A 22,110-nucleotide genomic window follows, 5' to 3' on the forward strand; every position below is an offset into this window, starting at 1 on the left:
ATTAGGGCTCATATGCCTGATAGCTTTAATAATTTGAATTTTAGTATTTTTCCCTCCCGTATCTCTTTGCAAAAGTCCATGCCATCTTTTGTATTTTTAGACAAGTACCTCAATGATCTTCAATCTACCCTCTATTTTTATTCTCCCCTTGTGAACACACCCAGGACCAATTTCCAGAACATATATGGATACAAAGTAAGGGGGAAGAAGGGGGGGGGGGGGGGAACTTTACAGTTCCTGCTTCCAAGTGAAACTAGCAAAAAAAAGTGTATAGTCTTACGGCTAGAAAAGCTTCAAAAGTCAGCAAGTCACCAAAACCAGACCACATACATCCAAATCTCTTACCAGCATTCAAGTTATTTCTAAAGAAAATTGCAACAGGGAAGTTCTCACAGGTCAGATGAGATAGCTGAAAATAGTAGACTCAGAGACCAAAAGGCTTCATATGACCCCAGAGGAGTGTCAAGAAATTAAAGCCCAACTAATTACAGTCTCAAACTCTGACATCATTAAATGCTGTAACAAGGGCAGAGGCAGAAGGAGGGGGAAAAAACAATTTAGAAGGGTGGGTGGCATATGTTACTTAGTACATTTCAGACACATACAGCCATAGGGAAGGGCCTTAATGAACTAAAAGATAGGAAACAGACACCAGTGAAAATAATTAAAAGGCTTAAGGATAACTACCCAGTATTCTAATATTAAAGTTTCAATATTACATGCTTTCGTGCCCTTTCTTGGTATTGCTAAATTATTTCTAAATTTAAAGTAATGTTGCCCAGATACTTTACTGATGACCAATTTAGAAGCGAGTGTGATTTCTGTATCATTTGTCAGATGGAAATGGCGCCTTCATAAGATGACAGACACAGAATTAGGGGAATATTACTGAAATAGGTTATTATGATAAATAATACTTTCAGAATACGACATCCTTAGAATTATTACATGGGCTGTTCAATGAAAAAGCCAATAATAGTATTTGAAGAAATGAGAGAACAGGAATCTAGTTCATGATTACAAGACAAGTGATATAATATGCTGAACTGGAAAATATCAGAAATGGATTATGAAATGGCAGATGTGTGCGTGAGCTCACTATGTAAAGAAGCAGTAGAGCGGTATAGTAACACTGCACTAGGGTGCATGAAAGAAAAAGTATTAAATTAAGATTAATGTAATGCCATTGTGTAAAATAGTTTGGAACAGCAGCAGTGGAAAAGCAAATGGATTTGTATGTGAAGAAACACACAATCCCTATTTCCATTTAAGTCTATCGAGTTTTGCCTTTGATATAAATGGGAGCTAGGTGAGACCCGTATCACAGGATGTACCAAATATATTGTCTTGAAAATAACACTCTTCTAATACAGCTGCTCCCTGACTTACGGCCACCTCCGCTTACGACCATCCGCACTTATGACCAAAGCAGTCATAAATGCGGATCCGCGTTACTAACGGCGATCCGCGCTTACGAACGGTGCGGTCGCCATGTAACTCTATGGGATCTGAGTTACAAACAGTTCGAGTTACGGACCAAGTGTTGGTCTGTAACTCATTCATAACTTGGAGAGCGGCTGTATTCATATAAAATCTTAAGTTATGATTATTTATTACTATTATTATGAAAGATATTCTATTTCAGCAACACCTAGACCCTCAGGCAGGAGCAAGGCTCCCATTGTGCTAGGCACTACACACAGTCCTTACAATGTAAATAGCTAATAATCTAGAGTTCTGAAACGAAAACAAATATCACAGGAGTCAGTTTTAAGGTAATATAATGTATTCTCTTGCCAATGCACTTTGTTTCCCAAAGTGCACTTTGTAGTCCTCCTTTCCTATTCTAATAGTACAGGATTCCATGTTCATTGTCTCCGGCATCCAGATCAGTGTCCTTGGTTTACTAGAAAGGATATTTTTGCCTCTAGAGAATAACTCTGAAATTGGATTAGAAAAATCAAGCTGGGTTTCCCCCCTTCTTCTACATGATTAAAATTTATACTGATCAAATTATATCCCACTCTCCCCAAAGGTCTGTACTGCTGTGCATCACCAGCTTGCTATTTCAGCAGAGCCAACGTGATTTAAAAGCAGAAACTTCTGTCACTGCAGTAAGCAAAAAGTGACTGAATACATATAAAAGAAAGCATAGATACAAGGTGATTAATGTGCAACTTTTCGAACAGTCACTTTTCAGAATATACTACACATTTTAGACAGCTCAAACAGTGGAGATTCACCATAAGTCTAAGATCCCAGTGAGAATATTTTCCTCTGAAATAATTGTTTACCTTACACTATCAAGACAAAAAAATATTAAAGTTTAAATTCCTTGGAATTAAAAATTGTTTGTGGATTTAAAATTTTCAGGATAAAAAATAATCTATTTTAAGTGACTAAACGCTTAAATCTGTTTTCAACCGTAATTTCCTTTCACAGTTATGAATAATATACTAGCAAAAAGCAAGCTGAATTCCCAACAGCACCCTACTTTAGATTAAAAGTGGTAAGTTATATTAAACAACCTCTGGAAAGTTTTTTCATTACATTTATTTGGTTTGCCTTTATGTATTCACTTCAGCACACTGTACACATTCAACACTGTTGTAGATTCTTGAAAACTGTTACATCTTTCATTCTTTGGTATTTTATCCGGTTCTATAGGCTACATGATCTGACTACCAATTATATGGGTCTGAAATCTGTTGGGAAACTTATCTTTAAGGATTTACTGAAGGTTTTGGGCTTTTCCATTCATTGTACCATCAGCCACATATATCTGGCAAAAATTATTCTAATTTAAAAATAATTGAAGAGAAATTACTGTATTAAATGTAATCCTGAATATTCAGAATGGGAGAGGTGATAGCAAAAGCATCTAAGGGCCTTCTCATGAAGTGGGAGAAGAAATAATCATTCACTATTGAGATAAGTACAAAAGCTTGCTTTAAAGATTCATTGGTATTACAGTATGTTTTAATTATACTAACCAAAATATATACACAAAAATGTGTATTTTAGATATACTCAAAAAAGTCACTGTGCTCCATAAGAACTCACTATATGCAAACATTAGCAAAATGTACTTGCTGCAGCAACAGAAGCAAATATTGTCAACATTATAGGTGAGGCAATTAGCATTAAAGATGCAGCCAGAGAGTTCACAGGGACTCTAATCCAGAAGCTCTCACCCCATCCAACACTATGATTTCACTAAATGAAAACAGAATATGGATCACAACCCGATCTCAGCCCTGGTTGTTACATCTAGCTCCCATATGCTTGAAAGAGGCTCAACATTCACATTGGTGAGAAACAAATTTTATGAGATTAATGTTATGATTTTAGTTCTCAGGTAGAACAGCCAACAGGCCACACAAACAGTTAATTACCAAAATGAAATGTTATGTGTCTCATCCCTCTTTGTTCTCTACATCAGTTACAGGCCAAGAGATGTGAATGCTGAACTAGCTATAACAAATCTCTATATTTTCTATAGCAAAAGATCATTTCACTTCCCTTGCAAAGAAGTCGTAGGGTTTAAGAGCTTGTAAAATCTCAGCAGTAGGCTCACAGTAGGAAGAAAATCATTCTGGCTGCTAGTTTTAGCAAATACAAATGACTTGATGTAAAGCAGCTTATAAATAAAATTCACATTTTGTTTTTAGAAATGGAAACACTTGTTTTAAAAAGAGCAGATTATTGCTGTGTCTCAAGTCCTTTCTTTAATAAGAACATACTGCCTTCGTAGAAAATACATGTTTGACACCTAAATGAGACAAGATAGCTAGAAGAAAATAATAATTTGGATGCCACAAATATATTTCATTGGTCACGTTTGGCAACTATACAATTAAATTTCAAAAAGAAGGTTTAATTGTGTCATTCCAATTATGGTTCCCAAACTGCAGTGTTGATTGTTTCACAATTTTAAAATTCTTTTGAGTGAAACAAGAAGGCAGTATCTAAATCAAAGAGTTCTGGACTGAAGAAAAAAATGCTGTTGTAATTCTGATTCTTGTCATGTGTGACTAGAGAAATACTGGAGGTTCCTCAAAATGTTTTGTCAGCAAGCCAGTTGGAACATTAGATATGCTGTGCAGAGAAAAACAAAAACAGGAAAGGTGAAACTGTGAACATTCTCATCTTGCAGCATTACCACATTAAAACAAATGTTCATTTTCAAAGAGAAAAAAATATTAAAACCCCCCACAAATTTCTCATCGTTTTATTAAAACGAAACACCCGATCTATTTTCCCCTTCCAACAACACAAAGAGGATCCATTGTGGTGATGTAAGTTATGATTACAAACTAGAGTGATGAGAATACTGCAATGTAAATTGCACTAATGGGCAATTTATGTTCATCCCCCACAACGAAAACTGAAAACATTCCTAAATATCAAAGAAATTGAGTCCTCGGTCTTCATTTCTGATCATGGGATCACTGTGCATTTGGGATAGCTACTGTGTGCATGTGTCTAAGTATACCCTTTACGTCATTTTATAGGATATGCAGAGGCAGCTGAACACAGAATTTAATAGCTTTGGCTTTTTATGAAATTATATTAACTTAAGTGTCATGCACTTTGGAAGACCCACTATGAAAGAACTAAAAATATAAGTAGGGCATAAAGTGGCACGGAAGAACTAGAGATATTTAGGGGACACAAAAATGACAAGTGCAAATAAACAGCAAATCATACAAAGTAAATTATATACAAATGATGAAATCTTAATCTAACACATTTCTATTTGACCAGGCTATATTGGGTATACTATTTTTACATAATGTAGGTTCTAAAGGACAGAAAAATCTACATTTTTTGTTCCCACTGTATCTCCACAATTATTCTAGATGCACCCCTTGCTCAGACTAGTCTACCCTATACATTACTACCAATTGATACTTACGGCAGGAATTCATAAGATAGCTTTTAGGGATGATGCACAGAGAAAGTGAAAATGTGTGCCAATGCAATATATTTTCAAAACAGCATAACAACTCATTTAATATGATTGTAAGTATGCAAACATCACAAATAATCCTGTGAACTTCACAATATTGTTATCAAAGAATAACTTCAAGAAAACAATGCAGAATTCTCATTTAGATGAGAGGGCTGGAAGATTTTTTTCCCAGGGTTTAGATTACTTTGGTCACAGCTGACTGTCAGATCTTGGGAGCTATTCACTGATTGGTTGCCATAATAATCTCAATTAAAGCTGATTTTTTTTTTTAATCAACAGTCCAGATGAAAAGGAACACATCCACCCAGCCTTGTTAAATAACAGTGCACACTCATACACTTACACCTCCTCTGATATTTCACACCAAACTCTCTTTACTATCACACACTTCACGCCAGCTTGTCTCAAACTGATCACTTCACAATTCACTTAGTAATCACCTCTTACCTCAATCATCAATATCCTTAGCTCACCCCCATTCACCATTCTACTCAGTGAACATCATTACACTTAATTCATCACTCTTTTCTCTCTCCATGTTCCCTAAATTCCTCCCTCCCATTCAGTTTTCCAAATCTACTGTCACTCAAGCAGAAATTTTTTATGACTATATTGGTCATCTCAGCCCCTCAGGCTTCTCAAAGCTGCCTCAGCACACTTTCCTAATTGCACTTCTACTCTTTTTCTGAAGGCAAGGACTTCTGGTTGTTCCATGATCACAACTTCGTGGAAAAGCTGGAGGATCCTATTCATTCACCCACTGTTGCCACAATAGCATTGTTTCCTTCCTGTTTTGCTTGAGGTATGATGCAGCTTAAGACAGCAAAACAGGAAGGAGTGTAAGCCTTCATCCCAAGCGGTAAGGAAAGAAGAGGAAGGGGAGCTCAGGGCTATTGATGATATTTATTTTTCCCCATTCATCAACCCAGGAACCTACAAACTGCTCCTCCAGAGAGTCTGCTTCTAAACAGTGACAAAGTAAATGGAGGATCGTTATAGCCAGAACTACAATTTGCACATTTTAACATTATAACCTTTGTAACTGCCTGTTTCATACTGTAAGCTTTCATGGGAAAAGAAAAAAATGGGTCTCCAAAATCATGTCCAAAATTATGCTGGGATGTAAGACCATATGAGGACATCACTTACGAATTCAGGTATACACACATCAGTGCTGCGGCTGTTCCGGGCTGATATTCATAGTCCTATATATTTCTTTGAGAAGAAGCAAAGCTGTGTCTTCAGATTCCCTGTGAATAAGAAGGGTCCGTCAGTGTTTTTATAACCAACATTCTATTGCTTGAAGCAAGTCCTAAGAATTGTTCAAATATTGTGCAAGCCCTTCTCATATCCTTCCAAATACACTAGAAAGCAGCTAAGTGAGAAAGAGGTGGAATTACAACTATGATGATGATCTATATTAAAAGGCTATTACCCGCTAAGGAATGCTGTTTATAGAATGCCAATACACAGTTAAAATGCAACAGAAATGATGTGATTGCATGCATATATTTATTTACAATAAGATTCAGCATACTGACTGGAACCACATTATAACGTCATACCTCACTATATACTTGGACCATATATGTTAAAATAAGCAACAAACTTTCAGGCAGAAGGATCAACACCAATGTTTCCTCCTCCTGAAGGTTTGGCTCATTTCACTGATTCCTTCCTAAGAAACCTTTTAATGTTTGATGCTCATCACACAATCTTATACAGTACTGTGAATGGCAAAGGCACTATCATACCATTATCTACTAATGGCAATAAGGACCATGACAACAGCATGTACATACCATTACCACCTATTTCCACTAAAAGGACAATTTGAATTCTTTGGTCATTACCTGCTATGTTGCTCTTACTTACGCTGAAGCTACTTTAATATGCTTTTGTCTCAGAGTAACCAATCTATTGACAGAAAAGAATAACTACAGACTGCCACCTTGTGGAGAATGCAAACTACACAAATACTGTTAATCAGAAAGATAAATCCAGACAATGAAGGCTTATGCAGAAGAAATTACCATCAGTGGAATTTATGGATTAAACTAGGGAAACCCAACCACTAGAGCAAACTGTTGATAAAACTGGCATACCTCAGGAATGGAGCCTAGATAAGAACACCCCCTATATCATAAACTATCAATTTATCACCATGTAAACATTATCAACATTAAAAAGATATAACTTCAAGTTCGGTGGTTTAACCACTAAACAACATTGCCTATACCCAAACATAATTTAGATTATTTCTATTGAGTTTTTATTGTCCAATGGCAGAAGACATTTCAGTAGCACCCGATGACGAGTGCAATAAGCTACTTGTGTCTCTGTTATGAAACTAACAGTAAAACCACACAGTACCAGTTTCACTCAGGGGAGAAGGAGGGGAGGGACATTGCTCTGAAGCAGGGGTGGGCAATAAATTTTGATGGGAGGGGGCCCACTCCAAGATTTTGGAATGTGGTCGAGGGCCACACTTTTCCAGGATATTAATGGAAGAGGTGAGGGGTCTGGAATGGAGGTTGGGTACAGAAGGGAGCTTGGGGTAAGAGACTGGGGTTGGGAGGGAGTTTGGGTGAAGGAGGTACAGGAGGCCCCCAACTTGTGATGTGATTCGTTCTGGAGGAAGTGTCACAAGTTGGGGGCATTATAACTCAAACGCACATTTACGGTAGGCACCATGCATCGTAAATGCGGGCTGAGGACATAATTCGGGGGTTTCCGACCCCTTCCGCTCTTACAAAAATGGTTGTAATTGGGGGAAAAGGGGAGGGGTTGGAACTCAGGCGGTTGCATCTTGGAGGCCTCCTGTAGTTGTGACCTAGCGCAGGAGACTGGGATGCAGGATTTTGGGATGTGATCTAGGCTAGGAGGGGCTTGTGATCTGGGGCAGGGGATTGGTATGCCAGATCTGGGAGGGGGTGTGGGTGCAGGAGGGGGCAGAAGGTTTGGGTATATGGGGGGGAGCAGATAGGGTTGCCAGATGGTTTCAACAAAAATACTGGACACACGATACATGACATCACAATATACATTCCATCTGAGTTAGAAATACCAGACATTTCTATTTTCTCAATTTGTTTCCTGAACAGCAAGCTCAGATACTGGACTGTCCAGTTCAAAACCGGACACCTGGCAACCCTAGGAGCAGAGAGTTGGGGAAGGGTGGGGCTCGGGTGCCAGAAGCAGGCTCTGGGTGAAGGTAGCTCACTGCTCCATGTGGCTCTGCTCGGGTATGAGAGGAAGGGGAGGAGGGGGAAGGAGAAGAGGCCTCTGCTCCCAGCAAAAATTCTTGGCTCATAAAGGCCCAGAAACTGAGAGATTGGCCAATGGGAGCTAAGAGATTTTGCTGGGGGGTGTGAAGATCATGAGAAGTCCCCCTTCTCCCTCCCCAGCCCTCAGGAGCGGAGAACAGCTGGCTTTCTAAAATGTGAACTGATCTCTGCCTAAGGGTTCCAGCGAGGGGGCTGCAGGCCGGATCTGGTGGCTTGGTGGGCCGGATCTGGCCCGCTGGCAGCCTCTTGCCAACCCTTGCTTTGAAGGAACAACTTTAGTTTACTTTTGTTTTTCTAAATATATCAACTGGTCTTTGCAACAAGAGAAAAAGATACAGTTGACTAATCATTTGGATGTTTAAGGATCAGTTGTTGTTCATGTTGTACACAAGTCATGTCAGCTGTCACATAGGATTTACACAGTACAGTTCAAAATGCACTCATCTAAAATACACAAAATTGAGAAATTAACCATGCATAGGAAGAAACAGATTGGCAACATTTCTTTCAACAGATTATTGCTGCTCATGAAAGTCACTCTATCTTATACCATGTTAAATACATGAAATTAGGGTGTGTGTTTTTAAAGTACTACTGTTTTAAGTTCAAAATCCAGATAAAGTATATTAATTAATGGTGTTTTGCATGGCCATTTACATGATGGAATTGAAATTTCCCTTTTTATGTCCTAAACCCCAGCTGTGATATCATCATTTATATCAGTAGTAAAAATCATAATATACCAAACTTTGAAGAAAAATCCATTTGTGACAAGCCTATTTCTTTACTTGGTTAAAAAAAAATCTAATGACAGAGCAATAATATCCTACAGTTTCATTCCCACACAAAGTAGCCATAAAGTTTTGCTACTTTTACTGTGCTCTAATCTCTTTTCAGGAACGTTTCATTTGATGCAGCTGTCAAAACAAATATGGTGCCCTTGCCTAGCCTTGAAAATGATCTTTTTTATATTTATCTGTTTTGAGTACCAAGTTCAGAATAGGGATAAAGTCAAGGCAAAGAATCATACATGAGATAAGAAAATAAATTTGTTTCTCTGCAATAACAGATCAGCTCTTATTTCAGAACAAAGTGATAATGCTACCTAGATAGCTGCATGCACTTTTGAGGGTGACATTCTAAGATAACCCCCAGAGAAAATGACTGCAACACACTTAATGACGGCAATCTTTGGCTGGACTTGCAGAAAGAGGGCAGCTGTGCATTATGGCTGGGGAAGGGAAGGAAAAATGAGGTCAGAGACTGCTGCAAAAGATAAACAGTTGTCAGCTTTGTGGTGTTCACTCACAGGAATGAGAGGTCTGAAGGCCATAGGCAGCACCCTTCCTTAGTGGGAGCAGATATCAGATTGGGTTAGAATCCACCACCAGATTGGCTTTGGTGGAGTGAGGTTTTTTTGGTGTTGCCTTTCCCAGAGCAAGTGTCTGGGATGACCATTTTTGCTAAGAAAATGGGATAGGCCATATGCAACGAATTATTTTATAAGTGTGGGATAGATGCCCAGTCCACAAGGAAGGCATACAGTGATCAGATAAATAGGCTGGTCAAAGACTTAAAAAGGAAGTGCTGGATAAGGAACAGAATAGTGGAGTGGGGTTGGGGATTCCCATGACTGGTATGGCAAGGTGCCAACCTCCTCTCTTCACACAGGCCGTGTCCAGACTCAGGGGTTTTTTCGGGAAAAGTAGCCTTTTCCCGAAAAAACTTCCCCTGCGTCCAGACTCAAGCCGCGTTCTTTCGAAATTATTTCGAAAGAACGCGGCTTTTCTTTCGATGGCGGTAAACCTCGTTTCACGAGGAAGAACGCCTTCTTTCGAAAGTTCCTCTTTCGAAAGAAGGCGTTCTACAATGTAAAGAGGCCGTCTTCAAAAGAGAGCATCCAGACTCGCTGGGTGCTCTCTTTCGAAAAAGCGGATTTCTCTATCGAAAGATCCGCCTGCCGTCTAGACGCGATCTTTCGAAAGAGGCTCTTTCGAAAGAAGCCTGCAGTCTAGACATAGCCCTCCACTTCCATTCTCTTAGCCCACTTTACTATCCACGCTCCTTGTAGGAATGTTAAGATCTGAGCTCTCTCAAAGGTCTCCTGACCTTTGGGCATGCCCAAACAAACTGATTTCTAAACAACTGGAGGATTTCAGGAGCTTCAGGGGGTAGCCAAGTTAGTCTGTTACAGAAAAAAACAACACATTTTCTGGTAGCACTTTATAGACTAACAAAACATGTAGATGGTATCATGAGCTTATACCATCTACATGTTTTGTTAGTCTATAAAGTGCTACCAGACCATTTGTTGGAGAATTTCAGAATACCAGGGATCTCCCACATTTTCTGAAACATCACAGTGAAAACTTCAGATGCCAGTAATGCAAAACATGTCACCTGAAAAAGAAGCCACACTAGAAAAAGTACTTATTCATCCATGTACAACATGAAGAAAAAGAAATGTTGGCCATTTAAACAACAGGGAAAACAATTCTTAACTTGTGCAGGAGCAGAGATGAGTGAGGGCCTGTGATTGCAGATGAAGAAGGATGCTGCCATAAAAGGTTGAAGCTACATTCATACTACAAGGTTCAACTGCAGTAGCAATGTCTTCAGACTACCTAGATTGGTGATCCTCAATCACGTATCCATGGCCCCTGGGGAGCCACAAGCAAGTTTCAGGGGGTCCATTAAGCAGGACTAGCACTGGACTCGCTGGGGCCCAGAGAGAAAAGCCTAAGCCCTGACAAGCAGCACTCAAGCTCACAGCCCTGAGTTCTGCTATCCAGGACTAAAGCAAAAGTCTGCGCAACTTAGCTTTGTGGGGTGCCCTGCGGCATGGGGCCCAGGGCAACCACCCTGCTTGCTACCTCTTAATGCCAGCATTGGCTTTTATTCACAGAAAACTGATGATCATGGCATAAGTGGGCTGTGGAGTTTTTACAGCATGTTGCAAGGAGATGTGGGGGGCTCCCAAAGAAAAAGGTTAACTCCTGAACTAGATGACCTAGCCGGATAACCTCAGTAGAACATCTATGAGCCACGTACATAGAACTCCAAGTGGTTCAACACAGTCAATATTCTAAATGAGAAGAGTCTGAGGCTTTAAACAGAAGCTCGTGTACAGGCAGTTCCCGGGTTACATGGATCCGACTTACATCGGATCCCTACTTACAAACGGGGTAAGGCAACCCCGCACTAGCTGCTTCCCCCCAGCAGACCAGGGAGAGACAAAGCTAGCGCCCCCCCCAGCAGACCAGGGAGACGCGGAGTGGCTTCTCTCAGCAGACACCTCAGCTTGAGAATAAAGGACTGAGGGAAGTGAGGTGTGGGAGAATAAAACTGAGCTCTGGAGGAAAGTTTGGCTAGAGTTTCCCCTACAAGATGTACCAGTTCCAACTTACATACAAATTCAACTTAAGAACAAACCTACAGTCCCTATCTTGTACGTAACCCGGGGACTGCCTGTACTTCTACTAGGGTGCTCATTAACAGGACCTTGAAACTGTGGGTCAGCCAAGAAGCAGCATTTAGACATGGCTCTCTTGCAGGTAGCTTAATTTAACATGCCAGTGTCAAAAGAAACAAGAAAGCTCAACTGAGATTTATTCAGCTTTTATCTAAAGCCAAAGGACCTTTTATTATTGAGGTTGATACAAAAGATCTTGCTAATCATAACAAGACATATTAGCAGAAGTTCTTATAAAGTGTGGAATACTATGAGTATGACCAGCTCATCTTATACTTCCAAGAGAGTGTATGGTGGCGGTTCCAAGTCTAACTTAGAAAGCGTTAGTGCTGCTCAGGAATATCATTTCTCAATGCTAATTCCCCAAACACATGATAAACCCTGCCTCCTTCACATAACAAGCAAAGCTTACTGTAATGGATGGAAAAGATTAGAGGGAACATTGATATCAAGCTGAGAGAGATCGCACAGCTTTGTGCTTTAGGGGATAGGTTTAAAATTCCAAACGATCAGGACAAACTAGAAAAATGACCTGAAGTACACAGAATGAAATTCAATAAGGACACATGTAAACACTACAATTTAGGAAGGACTAATCAACTGTACACATACAAAATGGAAAATGACTTCCTGGAAAGGATTTAAGATCTAGAAAATATGACCTACTAGGAAAGATTTCTTTGTTTGTAGCAGAAAAGAAGGAAAGGCTATCACAGTTCTCAAATATATAAAAGGCTGTCACAGGGAGGTAAGAAAATTAGTCTCCTTAACCTCTGCAGATGGACAAGAAGCAAAGATCTTAGATTGCAGCAAGGGAGGTGTAGGTTGGACATTAGGAAAAACTTCCTGTCAGGGTGTTTCTTTTTTTGGGGAGGAAGGGGGGAGGGAGGGAGAGCGGTATTTTTGGTTAAACCATCTGCAACCCTAGGAAGAATCCCTTTGAGTTTTGGCTTGGAACTCATCCAAGTTCATAGAAGCCTGTATAGAAACACCAAACCCCAATTTCAGAAGTACCTGTTTAGACTCTCAACCACTGAACCATTCTTCCTCTTTGTATTAAAGACAACCATTATTTTACCACTGTGCATCAGCAAACCCATGCCAAAACTAAAGGTGTATACACTTCAGTAAAAATCCACCATAGCTTGTATTGTTTCTAGCTCACTTCCCTCCACACCTGGTCAGTAACATACTGAGGAAAGATCCCATGTAGAAAATTATGTGTGTTAAAAAAAGGAGGGGGAGGGGTCTGGAAAATTTAAGGTCTATAACAGCGTTTCCCAAACTATGGGCTGCGGCCCGGTACTGGGCCCCGGGAAAAAAATACCGGGCCTCAGCATGGCTGGTGACTGCTGGCAGGGCCGGCCCTCAGGCCGATTCCGCACCCCTGAACCTGGAAGTGCCAGCTGGGTCTCTCCCCTGGTTCTGCCTGGCGCGGGCCCCCCCGCGTATCCTCCCACCCCGCCCCCAGAGCGTCCCCGCCATGAGCGGCTCCTCCTCACCGCCTGCTGCTGCCCATGTGCGGCGTTGCACATGGGCGGGGAGGACGCCCAGGCTTGACGTGACGTCATGGCCCGAGATTTTAAAAGTCTTCGGAGGCACGTGGCGGGGCCACGCTGGGTCTGGCGGCCTCCGGCCCCGCAATGTGGAAGGCAGAAGGTAGGGAACGGGCTTGGGCGGAGGCGAGGAGGCGGCAGCGGCGGGCTTGCGCGGAGCGGGAGGAGTGGAAGGAGAAGGGGCTTGGGAGGGGAAGGCACCAAGGGACAGGGTGCAGGAGAGAGAGACAAATGGTAGGGGGCCAAGTGCAGACAATGAGGGAAAGGGCAGGAGGGGAGGTGTCAGTGGGAGGGGGGACAGGGTTATGCTGGGAGAGGAGAGACGAAGGGCATTGGGGGCTGGAGGGGGAGGTGCTGGGAGAAGGCTTGAAAGAAGGGGTGGGGATGGAGGCAAGTGATGTGTGAGGGCACAGAGGAGCAGGAGGGGATGGGGCAGAGAGTGCTGAGGGGGTGGATATCAGGGAAAGAGGGCAAAGGGGGCAGAGGCAGTACGAGAAGGGGGAGGCACCAGGAGGGTGCAGGGCTAAAGGAAGGTGCAGGTGCCAGGGGATTCTGGGGTGAGGAGGAGGGGAGAGCTGGCCATCAGAAACAGCACTGGATGGGGGAATCGGGGCAGGCTGGGGAGACTGGGAGGCCGGTGGAAGCAGGGCTGCCGGGGGGGGGGGGGGGGTGCGAGGTTGGGGGCAGGGAGCTGGCCGGGGAAGATGGGGGCGGGGAGAAGAAGCGGCCACTGGAAGGAAGGCTGGATGCAGGCAGTGGGGCTGGCCAAGGGAGATTGGGAGGAGAAGTGGACCTGGCTGCCCGGGAGGGGGTTAAGGGAAGTGGGGCTGGCCAGTGGCACAGTGGGGGGAGCAGAGGGGAGGAATGAATCGGCCTGCGGGGAGTGGGACTGACCTGGCCATATGTAGACCTTGGGACACTGCCCCTGTTCCCCCCTTGCTCCCCGCATGAGTTAGTCCAGCCTGGGGATTCTATTGTCCCACACACACTCCCCCTCGAGTAGTTGCGAACTGTCTGGCTGGTAGACACACTCATGCAGCCTGAGCACATTTACCAGCCAGGTAGTTCAAAACTACAAACTGATATATCTAGTAATAATACAACTTACCTAATGAGAAAATACCAGACATGTTATATGTCTGGTATTTTCTCAGTTTGTTTTTTATGTGTTTATATTTTTGGGCTGCAAAAAGCAGTACTGAAAAAAAAGGGTTCCAACTAAAGTAAAAAGTTTGGAAAACCCTGATCTAAGCAGCTTTGTCTGTCTGTCTTACAGTCCATTTATCCAATCCATATTCCTTAACTTGCTGGCAAGAATATTGTGGGCAACCATATCAAAAGCTTTGCTAAAGCTGGCACTGGGGGTTTTGGGAGGACCAGAAACAACTTATTTGAATATTAATCATCTGATTAATGAATAGGCAAATATGCAAACGAACATTATCGGTCCTCCAAAAGTTCGTGAATGGATTTACTGGTCCCCGTGTCAAAAAGTTTGGGAACCCCTGGTCTATAATATTATATTTCTCAGAGTGATCCTTTCACTTTTCATAATGAAAATGCTAGAAACAAGCAGCAGCATTCTTTTTATAGTCACATTGGCCACAGACGCTATACAAAATAACAGTAAGAGGACTGGTAATTAAATATAACTACACTGGAAAAGCAAACATCATGATATTACAGAAAAAAATATAGCATTCTTACCAGTAACACAAGTGACTCTGTAGAGCAAAAAGGTATTCATTGAAGCTTTCTATTGGTTTTTCCTGTAGAACATAGTCAATACGGCGTCCTCCGTTCAGCATCCCAACCTTTACTAAGACATCCTCATCCTTCGAAAGATCCGGACTTTCAACAATCTTTTCAGCTAGAATGGATAGTTTTAACATTTAAATCAGTCACAAGCTCTATTCTTTATTACTGCTCTATTCACTGACTGTGAACGTGTGTCACCATTTTCCACATTCATCTAGGAAAACTACTAGCCTCAACTGAACTATGTTACATTGAAATTAAACAAAAATAAGTCTTCTAATGTTCTCTGTGTGGCTTACAAATATGGGTCTCGGTTTCTTTTTATTGCAAATTTAAATAATAGAGCAACCTTGAAGCAGTCTCTACAAGACATTGGATAATTAATAACTATGTCTCACTATCATACATGGGGCTTCACTATCATGTACTATGTGATTAATAACCACAAAAATGAATTGTTTCAATTTGTTTCTGCAGCAGCACATTCTACCCAGAAATAACAAAGCACACAATGCTAAGTAACACCTTCCAGAAAAACGAGAGCAGGCAAGAATCAAACCCCCAACCTCTCAAGAGATCAATGTTTGTAGAAGGCAACATGTATTACTTAATGTTCATTTCAGTTTGTTCACATCCACTCTGACTCTTGTCTTATTGCTCATCTTGTACTTTCTAAGCAGTGGAGCATAATTAAAAAGCAGAAATCCTACAGATGTTTACTCATTTTTCTTACAGAAGAGTAAAGGCAAGACATTTGGAAACTTGCTCTTGACATCAAGCTCAACTGTAATATTGCACTAATGAAAGCCTCCTTTGAAGTAGATGCTGTTAATACAATAGCAAATATGAAGTGTAACATTAAGAACCTGAACAAGTGTGTTTTCCTAGACAAGATCAAATAGTAATTAACTTAAAATCTAACATATCTAATGATCATTTGAGCTTTGATGTTTACACAAATCTGATATTAGTTTATTAAGAAAACATTAATGAACTGTCCACCTACCTTCTACCACTTGTTTTTCTTCCTCCTCTTTAATTTGATTAGCTACCTTCTCCAATTCTGCTTGCAGCTGAGTTGAAGAGGTATGAGCACGTGCAAATTCATTAAGAGTCTGCCAAGCATTCTTCAAAGAACTGATAAAACCCTGTTTTAGATCTGATCCCATACGGGAGAGAGAATCTTTCAACTCTAAAAAGATCACAATATCAGAATAATTATTAGTGAAAATGTTATGTGAACACAAATTTTTAAAAAGTAAGTACTCGCCAAAGGTACCAATTATTGGTGCATATAAACCCAGGCTTCTTTTTCCTTTTCATTAAAAGATGACATAAAACACAGCATCTCACTATGAAATCTGTATTTTGCCACTCGTTTACTTTTTTTAAATAATGTTACAGAGATATACCTGATCAAGTTAAACTAAGAGTGGATACCTAAAGATGAGGACCCCCCCCCCTGCTCCCCCACTTACTCCCTCTTAAAGTGTCAGCTATTTATTTCTAACACTTACATTTGTGATGTGAAAAAAGTTGGGTTTGAAAAGCAAAACTATTACAAGGGCATAAATTGCCATGGAATCTACAGCTATTCTGTGGAACATTTATCCTTTAGCCATTAGGTGCATTACAGACAACTAGCTTTTCTTTGACTTCAAGAATGAATATGTTGCTACATTTTCCCTTTAACACCCATTTACTCTGATTATAAAAAAAATTCCCAGTGACAGACATGTCTAGTTTACCTTAAGAAATTATAGTCATTAATGATGCACTATAGAGATCTCTTCTAAACTCCTGACTCTGCAGAATCCCCTCTTCAAAGTATCTTAATTACTAACTGTTTGGAGAACTTTTGCAATGGTTGTCTCACCATCCAAACAGTGACACGGATTCCCTTATTTTAGTATGTGAAATTTAAGAGTGCTACCTGTCCAGATGTTGGTACGCATATATGAGAGTGAGTGTGAGGGAGAATATATAAAGCAGCAAATTTTGGGACATAGTTTTAGCTGAAGCAGATTCTGATAAAGCCATTTTTGAACACAGAGAAACAGATAACCATGAAAACAACCCTTGTGCACTAGTGTCCTTGTGTTGATTCTGCTGTAAATGGCCATTTCATCCTAACCCGATGATTTGTTCCTCGAGCTCTAGAGGAGTCTGAACTTCCTCCAGGTTTCTGACAAACCTAACTTAGAAAAAGATCCTTTCAATCCTGAAACATGTGAGTTTAGTCACAAGAGTCAAGAATCCAATCCCAGTTACACCCCAGGTATTACTAAGTGTCTTCCTAAGTATTTTTTCTTGACTGCTCCAAAGTGGCACAAGCAGAAAGGCTGGCTAGCTCAGTAGCATGAAAATCAATGTGCACCTATTGTGTGCATAATTTAACTATATATGAGAGTGGCAGCATTGCAGGGTCTGGGGAGACAGATACGGGATCTAGTTAACTTGGCTATTGCCTCTTCTCTTCTAAATTGTAAGAAGTTAATATGAACCGGACAATTACCGACAGCTGTTAAAAATACACCTCGAATTAGTGAAGTTACAGTCTCAATTAAGAAAAGGACTAATATTTTCAAAACTGAACTAAGATTGCAGATGCTCAATTTGAGACAGCCAGATATCAGAAAGTGCTGAGAATCTGCCCTTTGAAATTCAGTTTCCTTTAAAGCATCTGAAGCTGGGTCCCCAAGAAGTAAAGTACCCAAAATCATTACAAGTTGTACCTCCCTAAACTGGGACACTCTGGTAACATCCATGGTCTGGCAGAGCCCAAGAACAGGAAGAGCTGATGGCCAGGACCCCGTCAGGACAGCCATGGCATTTCGGCTTAGGGAGAACCCAACTGGGCAGGCAGCAAGAGGTCTGGAGCTGGAGCCCAGGGAGCAGCAGGACCAAGGGGGGGGGGGGGGGATCTCTCCTGGCCCAGAAAATCCCCTCATTCAGAACCCGTCTGGTTCCAACAGTTCTGGACCAAGCAGGTCCAACCTATATTCCCTTTTGAAAATCCTGACCTGCATTAACAACACCCCCTCCTCCACCCACCCAGAGAGAGAGAGAGAGATAAATCTTTTACCAAGATGCAGTCTTTTTCTGCCTTTGTGGTGTGGAACGAGAACTGGTTTTATGTCCAACTCTGGAATAATCATAGGTTCTAACCTGTAAGCCACTGGGTCAAGCTGCAAATAAAGAAAAAGCCACAATAACTAAATTTATTTGATAGTTAGCTAGCAAAATGTTAGTGACATTTCAGTTAAAGAAACTAGTTAATAACTGAAAAAGACAATCTACAAATTATCAGTTAACTCAAATGAACTAATGTTTAGTTAACTGCAAAGCACTGCTGGCTCATTAACAAAATGAGTGTTTTTGTTCACTTAAGCGGTGTCTAGACTACATCCCTTTTCTCAAAAAAGGGATGTAAACTAGACACTTCGAAATTGCAAATGAAGCCGGGATTTAAATTTCCTGTACTTCATTTACATAATGGCAACTGCATTTTTTTTTCCCCTGAAAAGGGGCTTTTCGAAAGAATAATGGCTGTTTAGACGGGCATCTTTTGAAAATAAAACTCCTGAGGAGTACAGGAACTTTCGAAAAAAGGTTTTATTTTCGAAAGATCCCTGTCTAAACAGTTTTTCGTTCAAAAAGCCCCTTCTCGGGAAAAAACGCAGCTGCCATTATGCAAATGAAGTGCAGGAAATTTAAATCATGGCTTCATTTGCAATTTCAAACTGTCTAATTTACATCCCTTTTTCGAGATAAGGGATGTAATCTAGACACAGCCTTAGATTCAGAGCCTCTAGAACATGGGTTCCCAAACTGGGGGGCATGATGAAATTCCGGGGGGGGGAGGGGCGGGTGTTCTAACATGCATCTGATGAAGTGGGTCTTTGCCCATGAAAGCTTATGCTCCAATACATCTGTCTATAAGGCGCCACAGGACTCCTTGTTGTAGTAGCTAGTATATTAATTAGTGCTATAATGAGATGGGGAAGAAGAGGATAAGTCTATTGTATTTTATAATAACTATGAAGAGTTTTGAAATCTCAATGTGAACATGAGAAGTGAATTATTATTTTGGCTCTGGAAAGTGAAGAGGGCAGGTGACGAGGTAATTGGGATAGGTATTAAGAACATGAATTGCAACCAACTACTTATTTTCTGTAGAGGTTCAGAAATAACTGAAGGTGATTGCAACCTTCAGGAGATAATGACTGTTCTAAATTTACTTTTGGTGTCGTAAGAAGTTTTAATGCAGCTTTCCCACCTTCCCTTCATCTAAATTAGTTGTAATCCAATCTCACAGGTACTTCACACTCACTGGATGGTAAATATTGAAGAATCCCTTGCAGGTAGGAAGTCTATAGTTCTCATCAATCTTCTCCACTCCTCGTACAGAAAGGAACACACCAATTGGAGAACCCAGGGCAAAGAAATTCTCTGGTTCGAAGTCTAACACACTGTAAGCCACAGAAACCTAGCAGCACAGATTAATCAAACAACATCAAAGCCACCTCAAGTGTCAAGCAATTCACTTTAAGCCTAATTAAAAAAGGAAAGACTGACAAACACCCAACCACCCGCTAGTTTATACAGCACAGTGCCAGATATTTGCTGGGCTATTCTGCCCATATGGCTTGGAAAATCCTCACAAAAGCACCTTACAGGAAAGTATATGAGGCTAAAGTGAAATTAACAGGAAATATTTCAGAGTACTTTTTTTAAAAACAAAACTTTAGAGTAAGGAAAGACCATTCACATTTTAGATCTGCAATGGCAGAGAGCAAAGGTAACCTGTAACCATCCAAAGAAAACTCAAAGTGACCATTCAATACCAGGGTAGAACATGTGCTGTAATTCAATGTGGGTGACAAACTGGGGAATGGATCCACCTCTAGACACTTTAAAGAGGCAAAATCTGTTGTGGTGGCTTCTTTAGTGCTAACTTTAACAGGACGTTTCCATAACGAAAAACAAGAAATACAGATTGGATCTCCTTGGTTCCGCACACTTGGGACCTGAGTGGTCCTGAACCAGGGAGTTTTCAAGACCAGGCAAGGTCAAAGCTCCTCTCTGGGCTCCGGAACTTGGGCTCTCTGCATTGCTGCCAGCCCCATACCGAGACTCCCAGGTTCGGCCTCCTCAGGCTGGGACTCTCTAGCTGCTGCTGGCCCCACTGCTGCTAGGGTTCTGGCCAGGGCCAGGTCTCTTCTCCACCCCCACCCCAGCTCCAGACGCCAGCAGCCCCTCTGTCGCTGGGGTCCCTGAGTGTTGCTAGCCTCACTCCTGCCAGGTTTCCCAGCCGCCATAGGTCTCCCCCAGGGTTGGACTCCCAACCCAGCACAGGATCAGCCCCTGCCAGCCCGGGGACTCCCCAGCTCCCGTGGGATTCCTAGCTGGCTCATGCCCCTCGCCTCTGGTCCAGCAATAACCACGGCCCAGTTGCCAGACCAGAGAGTCACAGATTTTAGAGGTTTACCCTGTATGAGAGTTCTTTTTTTGCGTGACTAGAATGAAGTGGGATTTTTTTTAAAAAAAGTTTGTTTTGATATGTTTTAGTACATCGCTCTATTCTTATACAAGATGTTTTAACAACCTTACCTGGCCAGTACCAACTTCAAAATACTGATAATCAATGTTCACAGAAGAAACCAAGGCACCAACAGGAAGTTTTCTCTTTGACTGTTCATGCAAGCCACCAGATTCTGAAGTGGCATCAGAAGTAACTGCCTCTTTTGCTTTTTGTGCCGCTTCCTGAGTTTGTACCAAGGCCGCCATCATTGCTTTTTTCTCTGCTAATGCTTTTTTCTTTTCCTGTTGAAAAGAAGTTACCAGAACCAGAAAAACAGTTTATTGCTATGGCAACTTTTCTCAGTCCCTATCTTGGGTTTCAGACACACCTTATGCATTTACATTTGTTCTGCTTCAGATGCCAGAAGTACTTGTACCTAGTGCTGCTGCTGCTTTTTTTTTTTTTTTTTTTTTTTTAAACAAAAAAAGTGCCGGTACTCCAGGGGAAAAGTTGTTGAGCTCTGACTGGAGGGGCCGGTACTGCGTATCGGGCAGTACCATAACAAAAAAAGCATTGCTTACACCCCATCTCTTGTTAATTTGTCTATCAATTTTCCTTCTCCTTATGAAGTGTTCCTTATGAAGCACTCTGGGAACCTGCACAAAGGATTCTAGGGCACAACTAGCATGAGCTCTTTCAGGTAGTCAAACAAAGTATTACAGCATGAGAACTGAGAATCTGCGCTATATTACCCAATGAAGTAAACATCACAGTCACAGCCCCACCGTCCTTTATGAAAATTGAGTTATGAACGTGAATAAATATAACTTGAAGATGCTTTTAGCAAAACCAGATAGATGACACAATTTTAAAAGCTGTAATCCACTGCATCTGTATATCCTATTTCTGTGAATATATATTTTTATATGTGACGTTAAAAATATTAAGTGGAAACTTGTTTTATGAAGCCATGTATTCTAGCAAAAGCTTTTGGTGATACTTTAGGAACTTGATGGCTGGGTAATCAATTCAAATAAACTGTGAATAGTTTTGTTTTCCCTATAAGCCCAAACTGTGGCTGGCCCTACAGAGACATGTGACAAGGCCACCTGGTGCTGAAACCCATTTTGGATCTTGTACTTTTCCACTTAAGATGAGAAAAATCCAAACTGAGCACAAAGAACTGCCTTGGGAAAAAGGCATCTAAAGAGATGAAAGGCCAGACCTATGGAGACTCTCCACCCCACCACCAGCACCTAAGACACTTCCTGGAAACAGCTAAGCCTGCAATGAGAAGGATCAGACTCAAGCTAGGAGGTTGCCTAGTTTGTGAGAGATTATTAGAACTTTTAAGATAAGAATGTGCATGTAACAAGTTTCTTAGTGTATTAGAATTAGCTGGTGTGTTTTGTTTATTTTGGCTTAGTAACTTACGTTGATCTGTCAGTTTTCACTTGCAATCATTTAAATCCCATTTTTATACTTAATAAAAACACTTTTGTTTTTTATCAAGCCTAGTGTAAATAATTGTTACCGGG

The 22,110-nt window shown here is 41.2% G+C and overlaps 1 protein-coding gene across 1 annotated transcript in view; it reads right to left on the reverse strand.

Moving 5' to 3' along the window:
• Positions 1–1,768: 1,768 nt before the first annotated feature.
• SEC23IP (SEC23 interacting protein) overlaps positions 1,769–22,110 on the reverse strand; it is a 46,264-nt gene continuing 25,922 nt past the window's right edge. The window contains exons 13-19 of the mRNA XM_075935356.2: positions 20,662–20,874; positions 19,382–19,537; positions 18,134–18,236; positions 16,055–16,240; positions 14,998–15,160; positions 6,125–6,225; positions 1,769–4,098 (exon numbers count right to left, since the gene is read on the reverse strand). Of these exons, the coding sequence (XP_075791471.2) occupies positions 6,144–6,225; positions 14,998–15,160; positions 16,055–16,240; positions 18,134–18,236; positions 19,382–19,537; positions 20,662–20,874 (903 nt within the window). The 3' untranslated portion in view covers positions 1,769–4,098; positions 6,125–6,143. The remainder of the gene's footprint in view (positions 4,099–6,124; positions 6,226–14,997; positions 15,161–16,054; positions 16,241–18,133; positions 18,237–19,381; positions 19,538–20,661; positions 20,875–22,110) is intronic.

The sequence above is a fragment of the Pelodiscus sinensis genome, chromosome 8, assembly GCF_052426305.1.
Source record: "Pelodiscus sinensis isolate ZL-2025 chromosome 8, ASM5242630v1, whole genome shotgun sequence".
In the NCBI taxonomy this organism is placed as follows: domain Eukaryota; kingdom Metazoa; phylum Chordata; order Testudines; family Trionychidae; genus Pelodiscus; species Pelodiscus sinensis.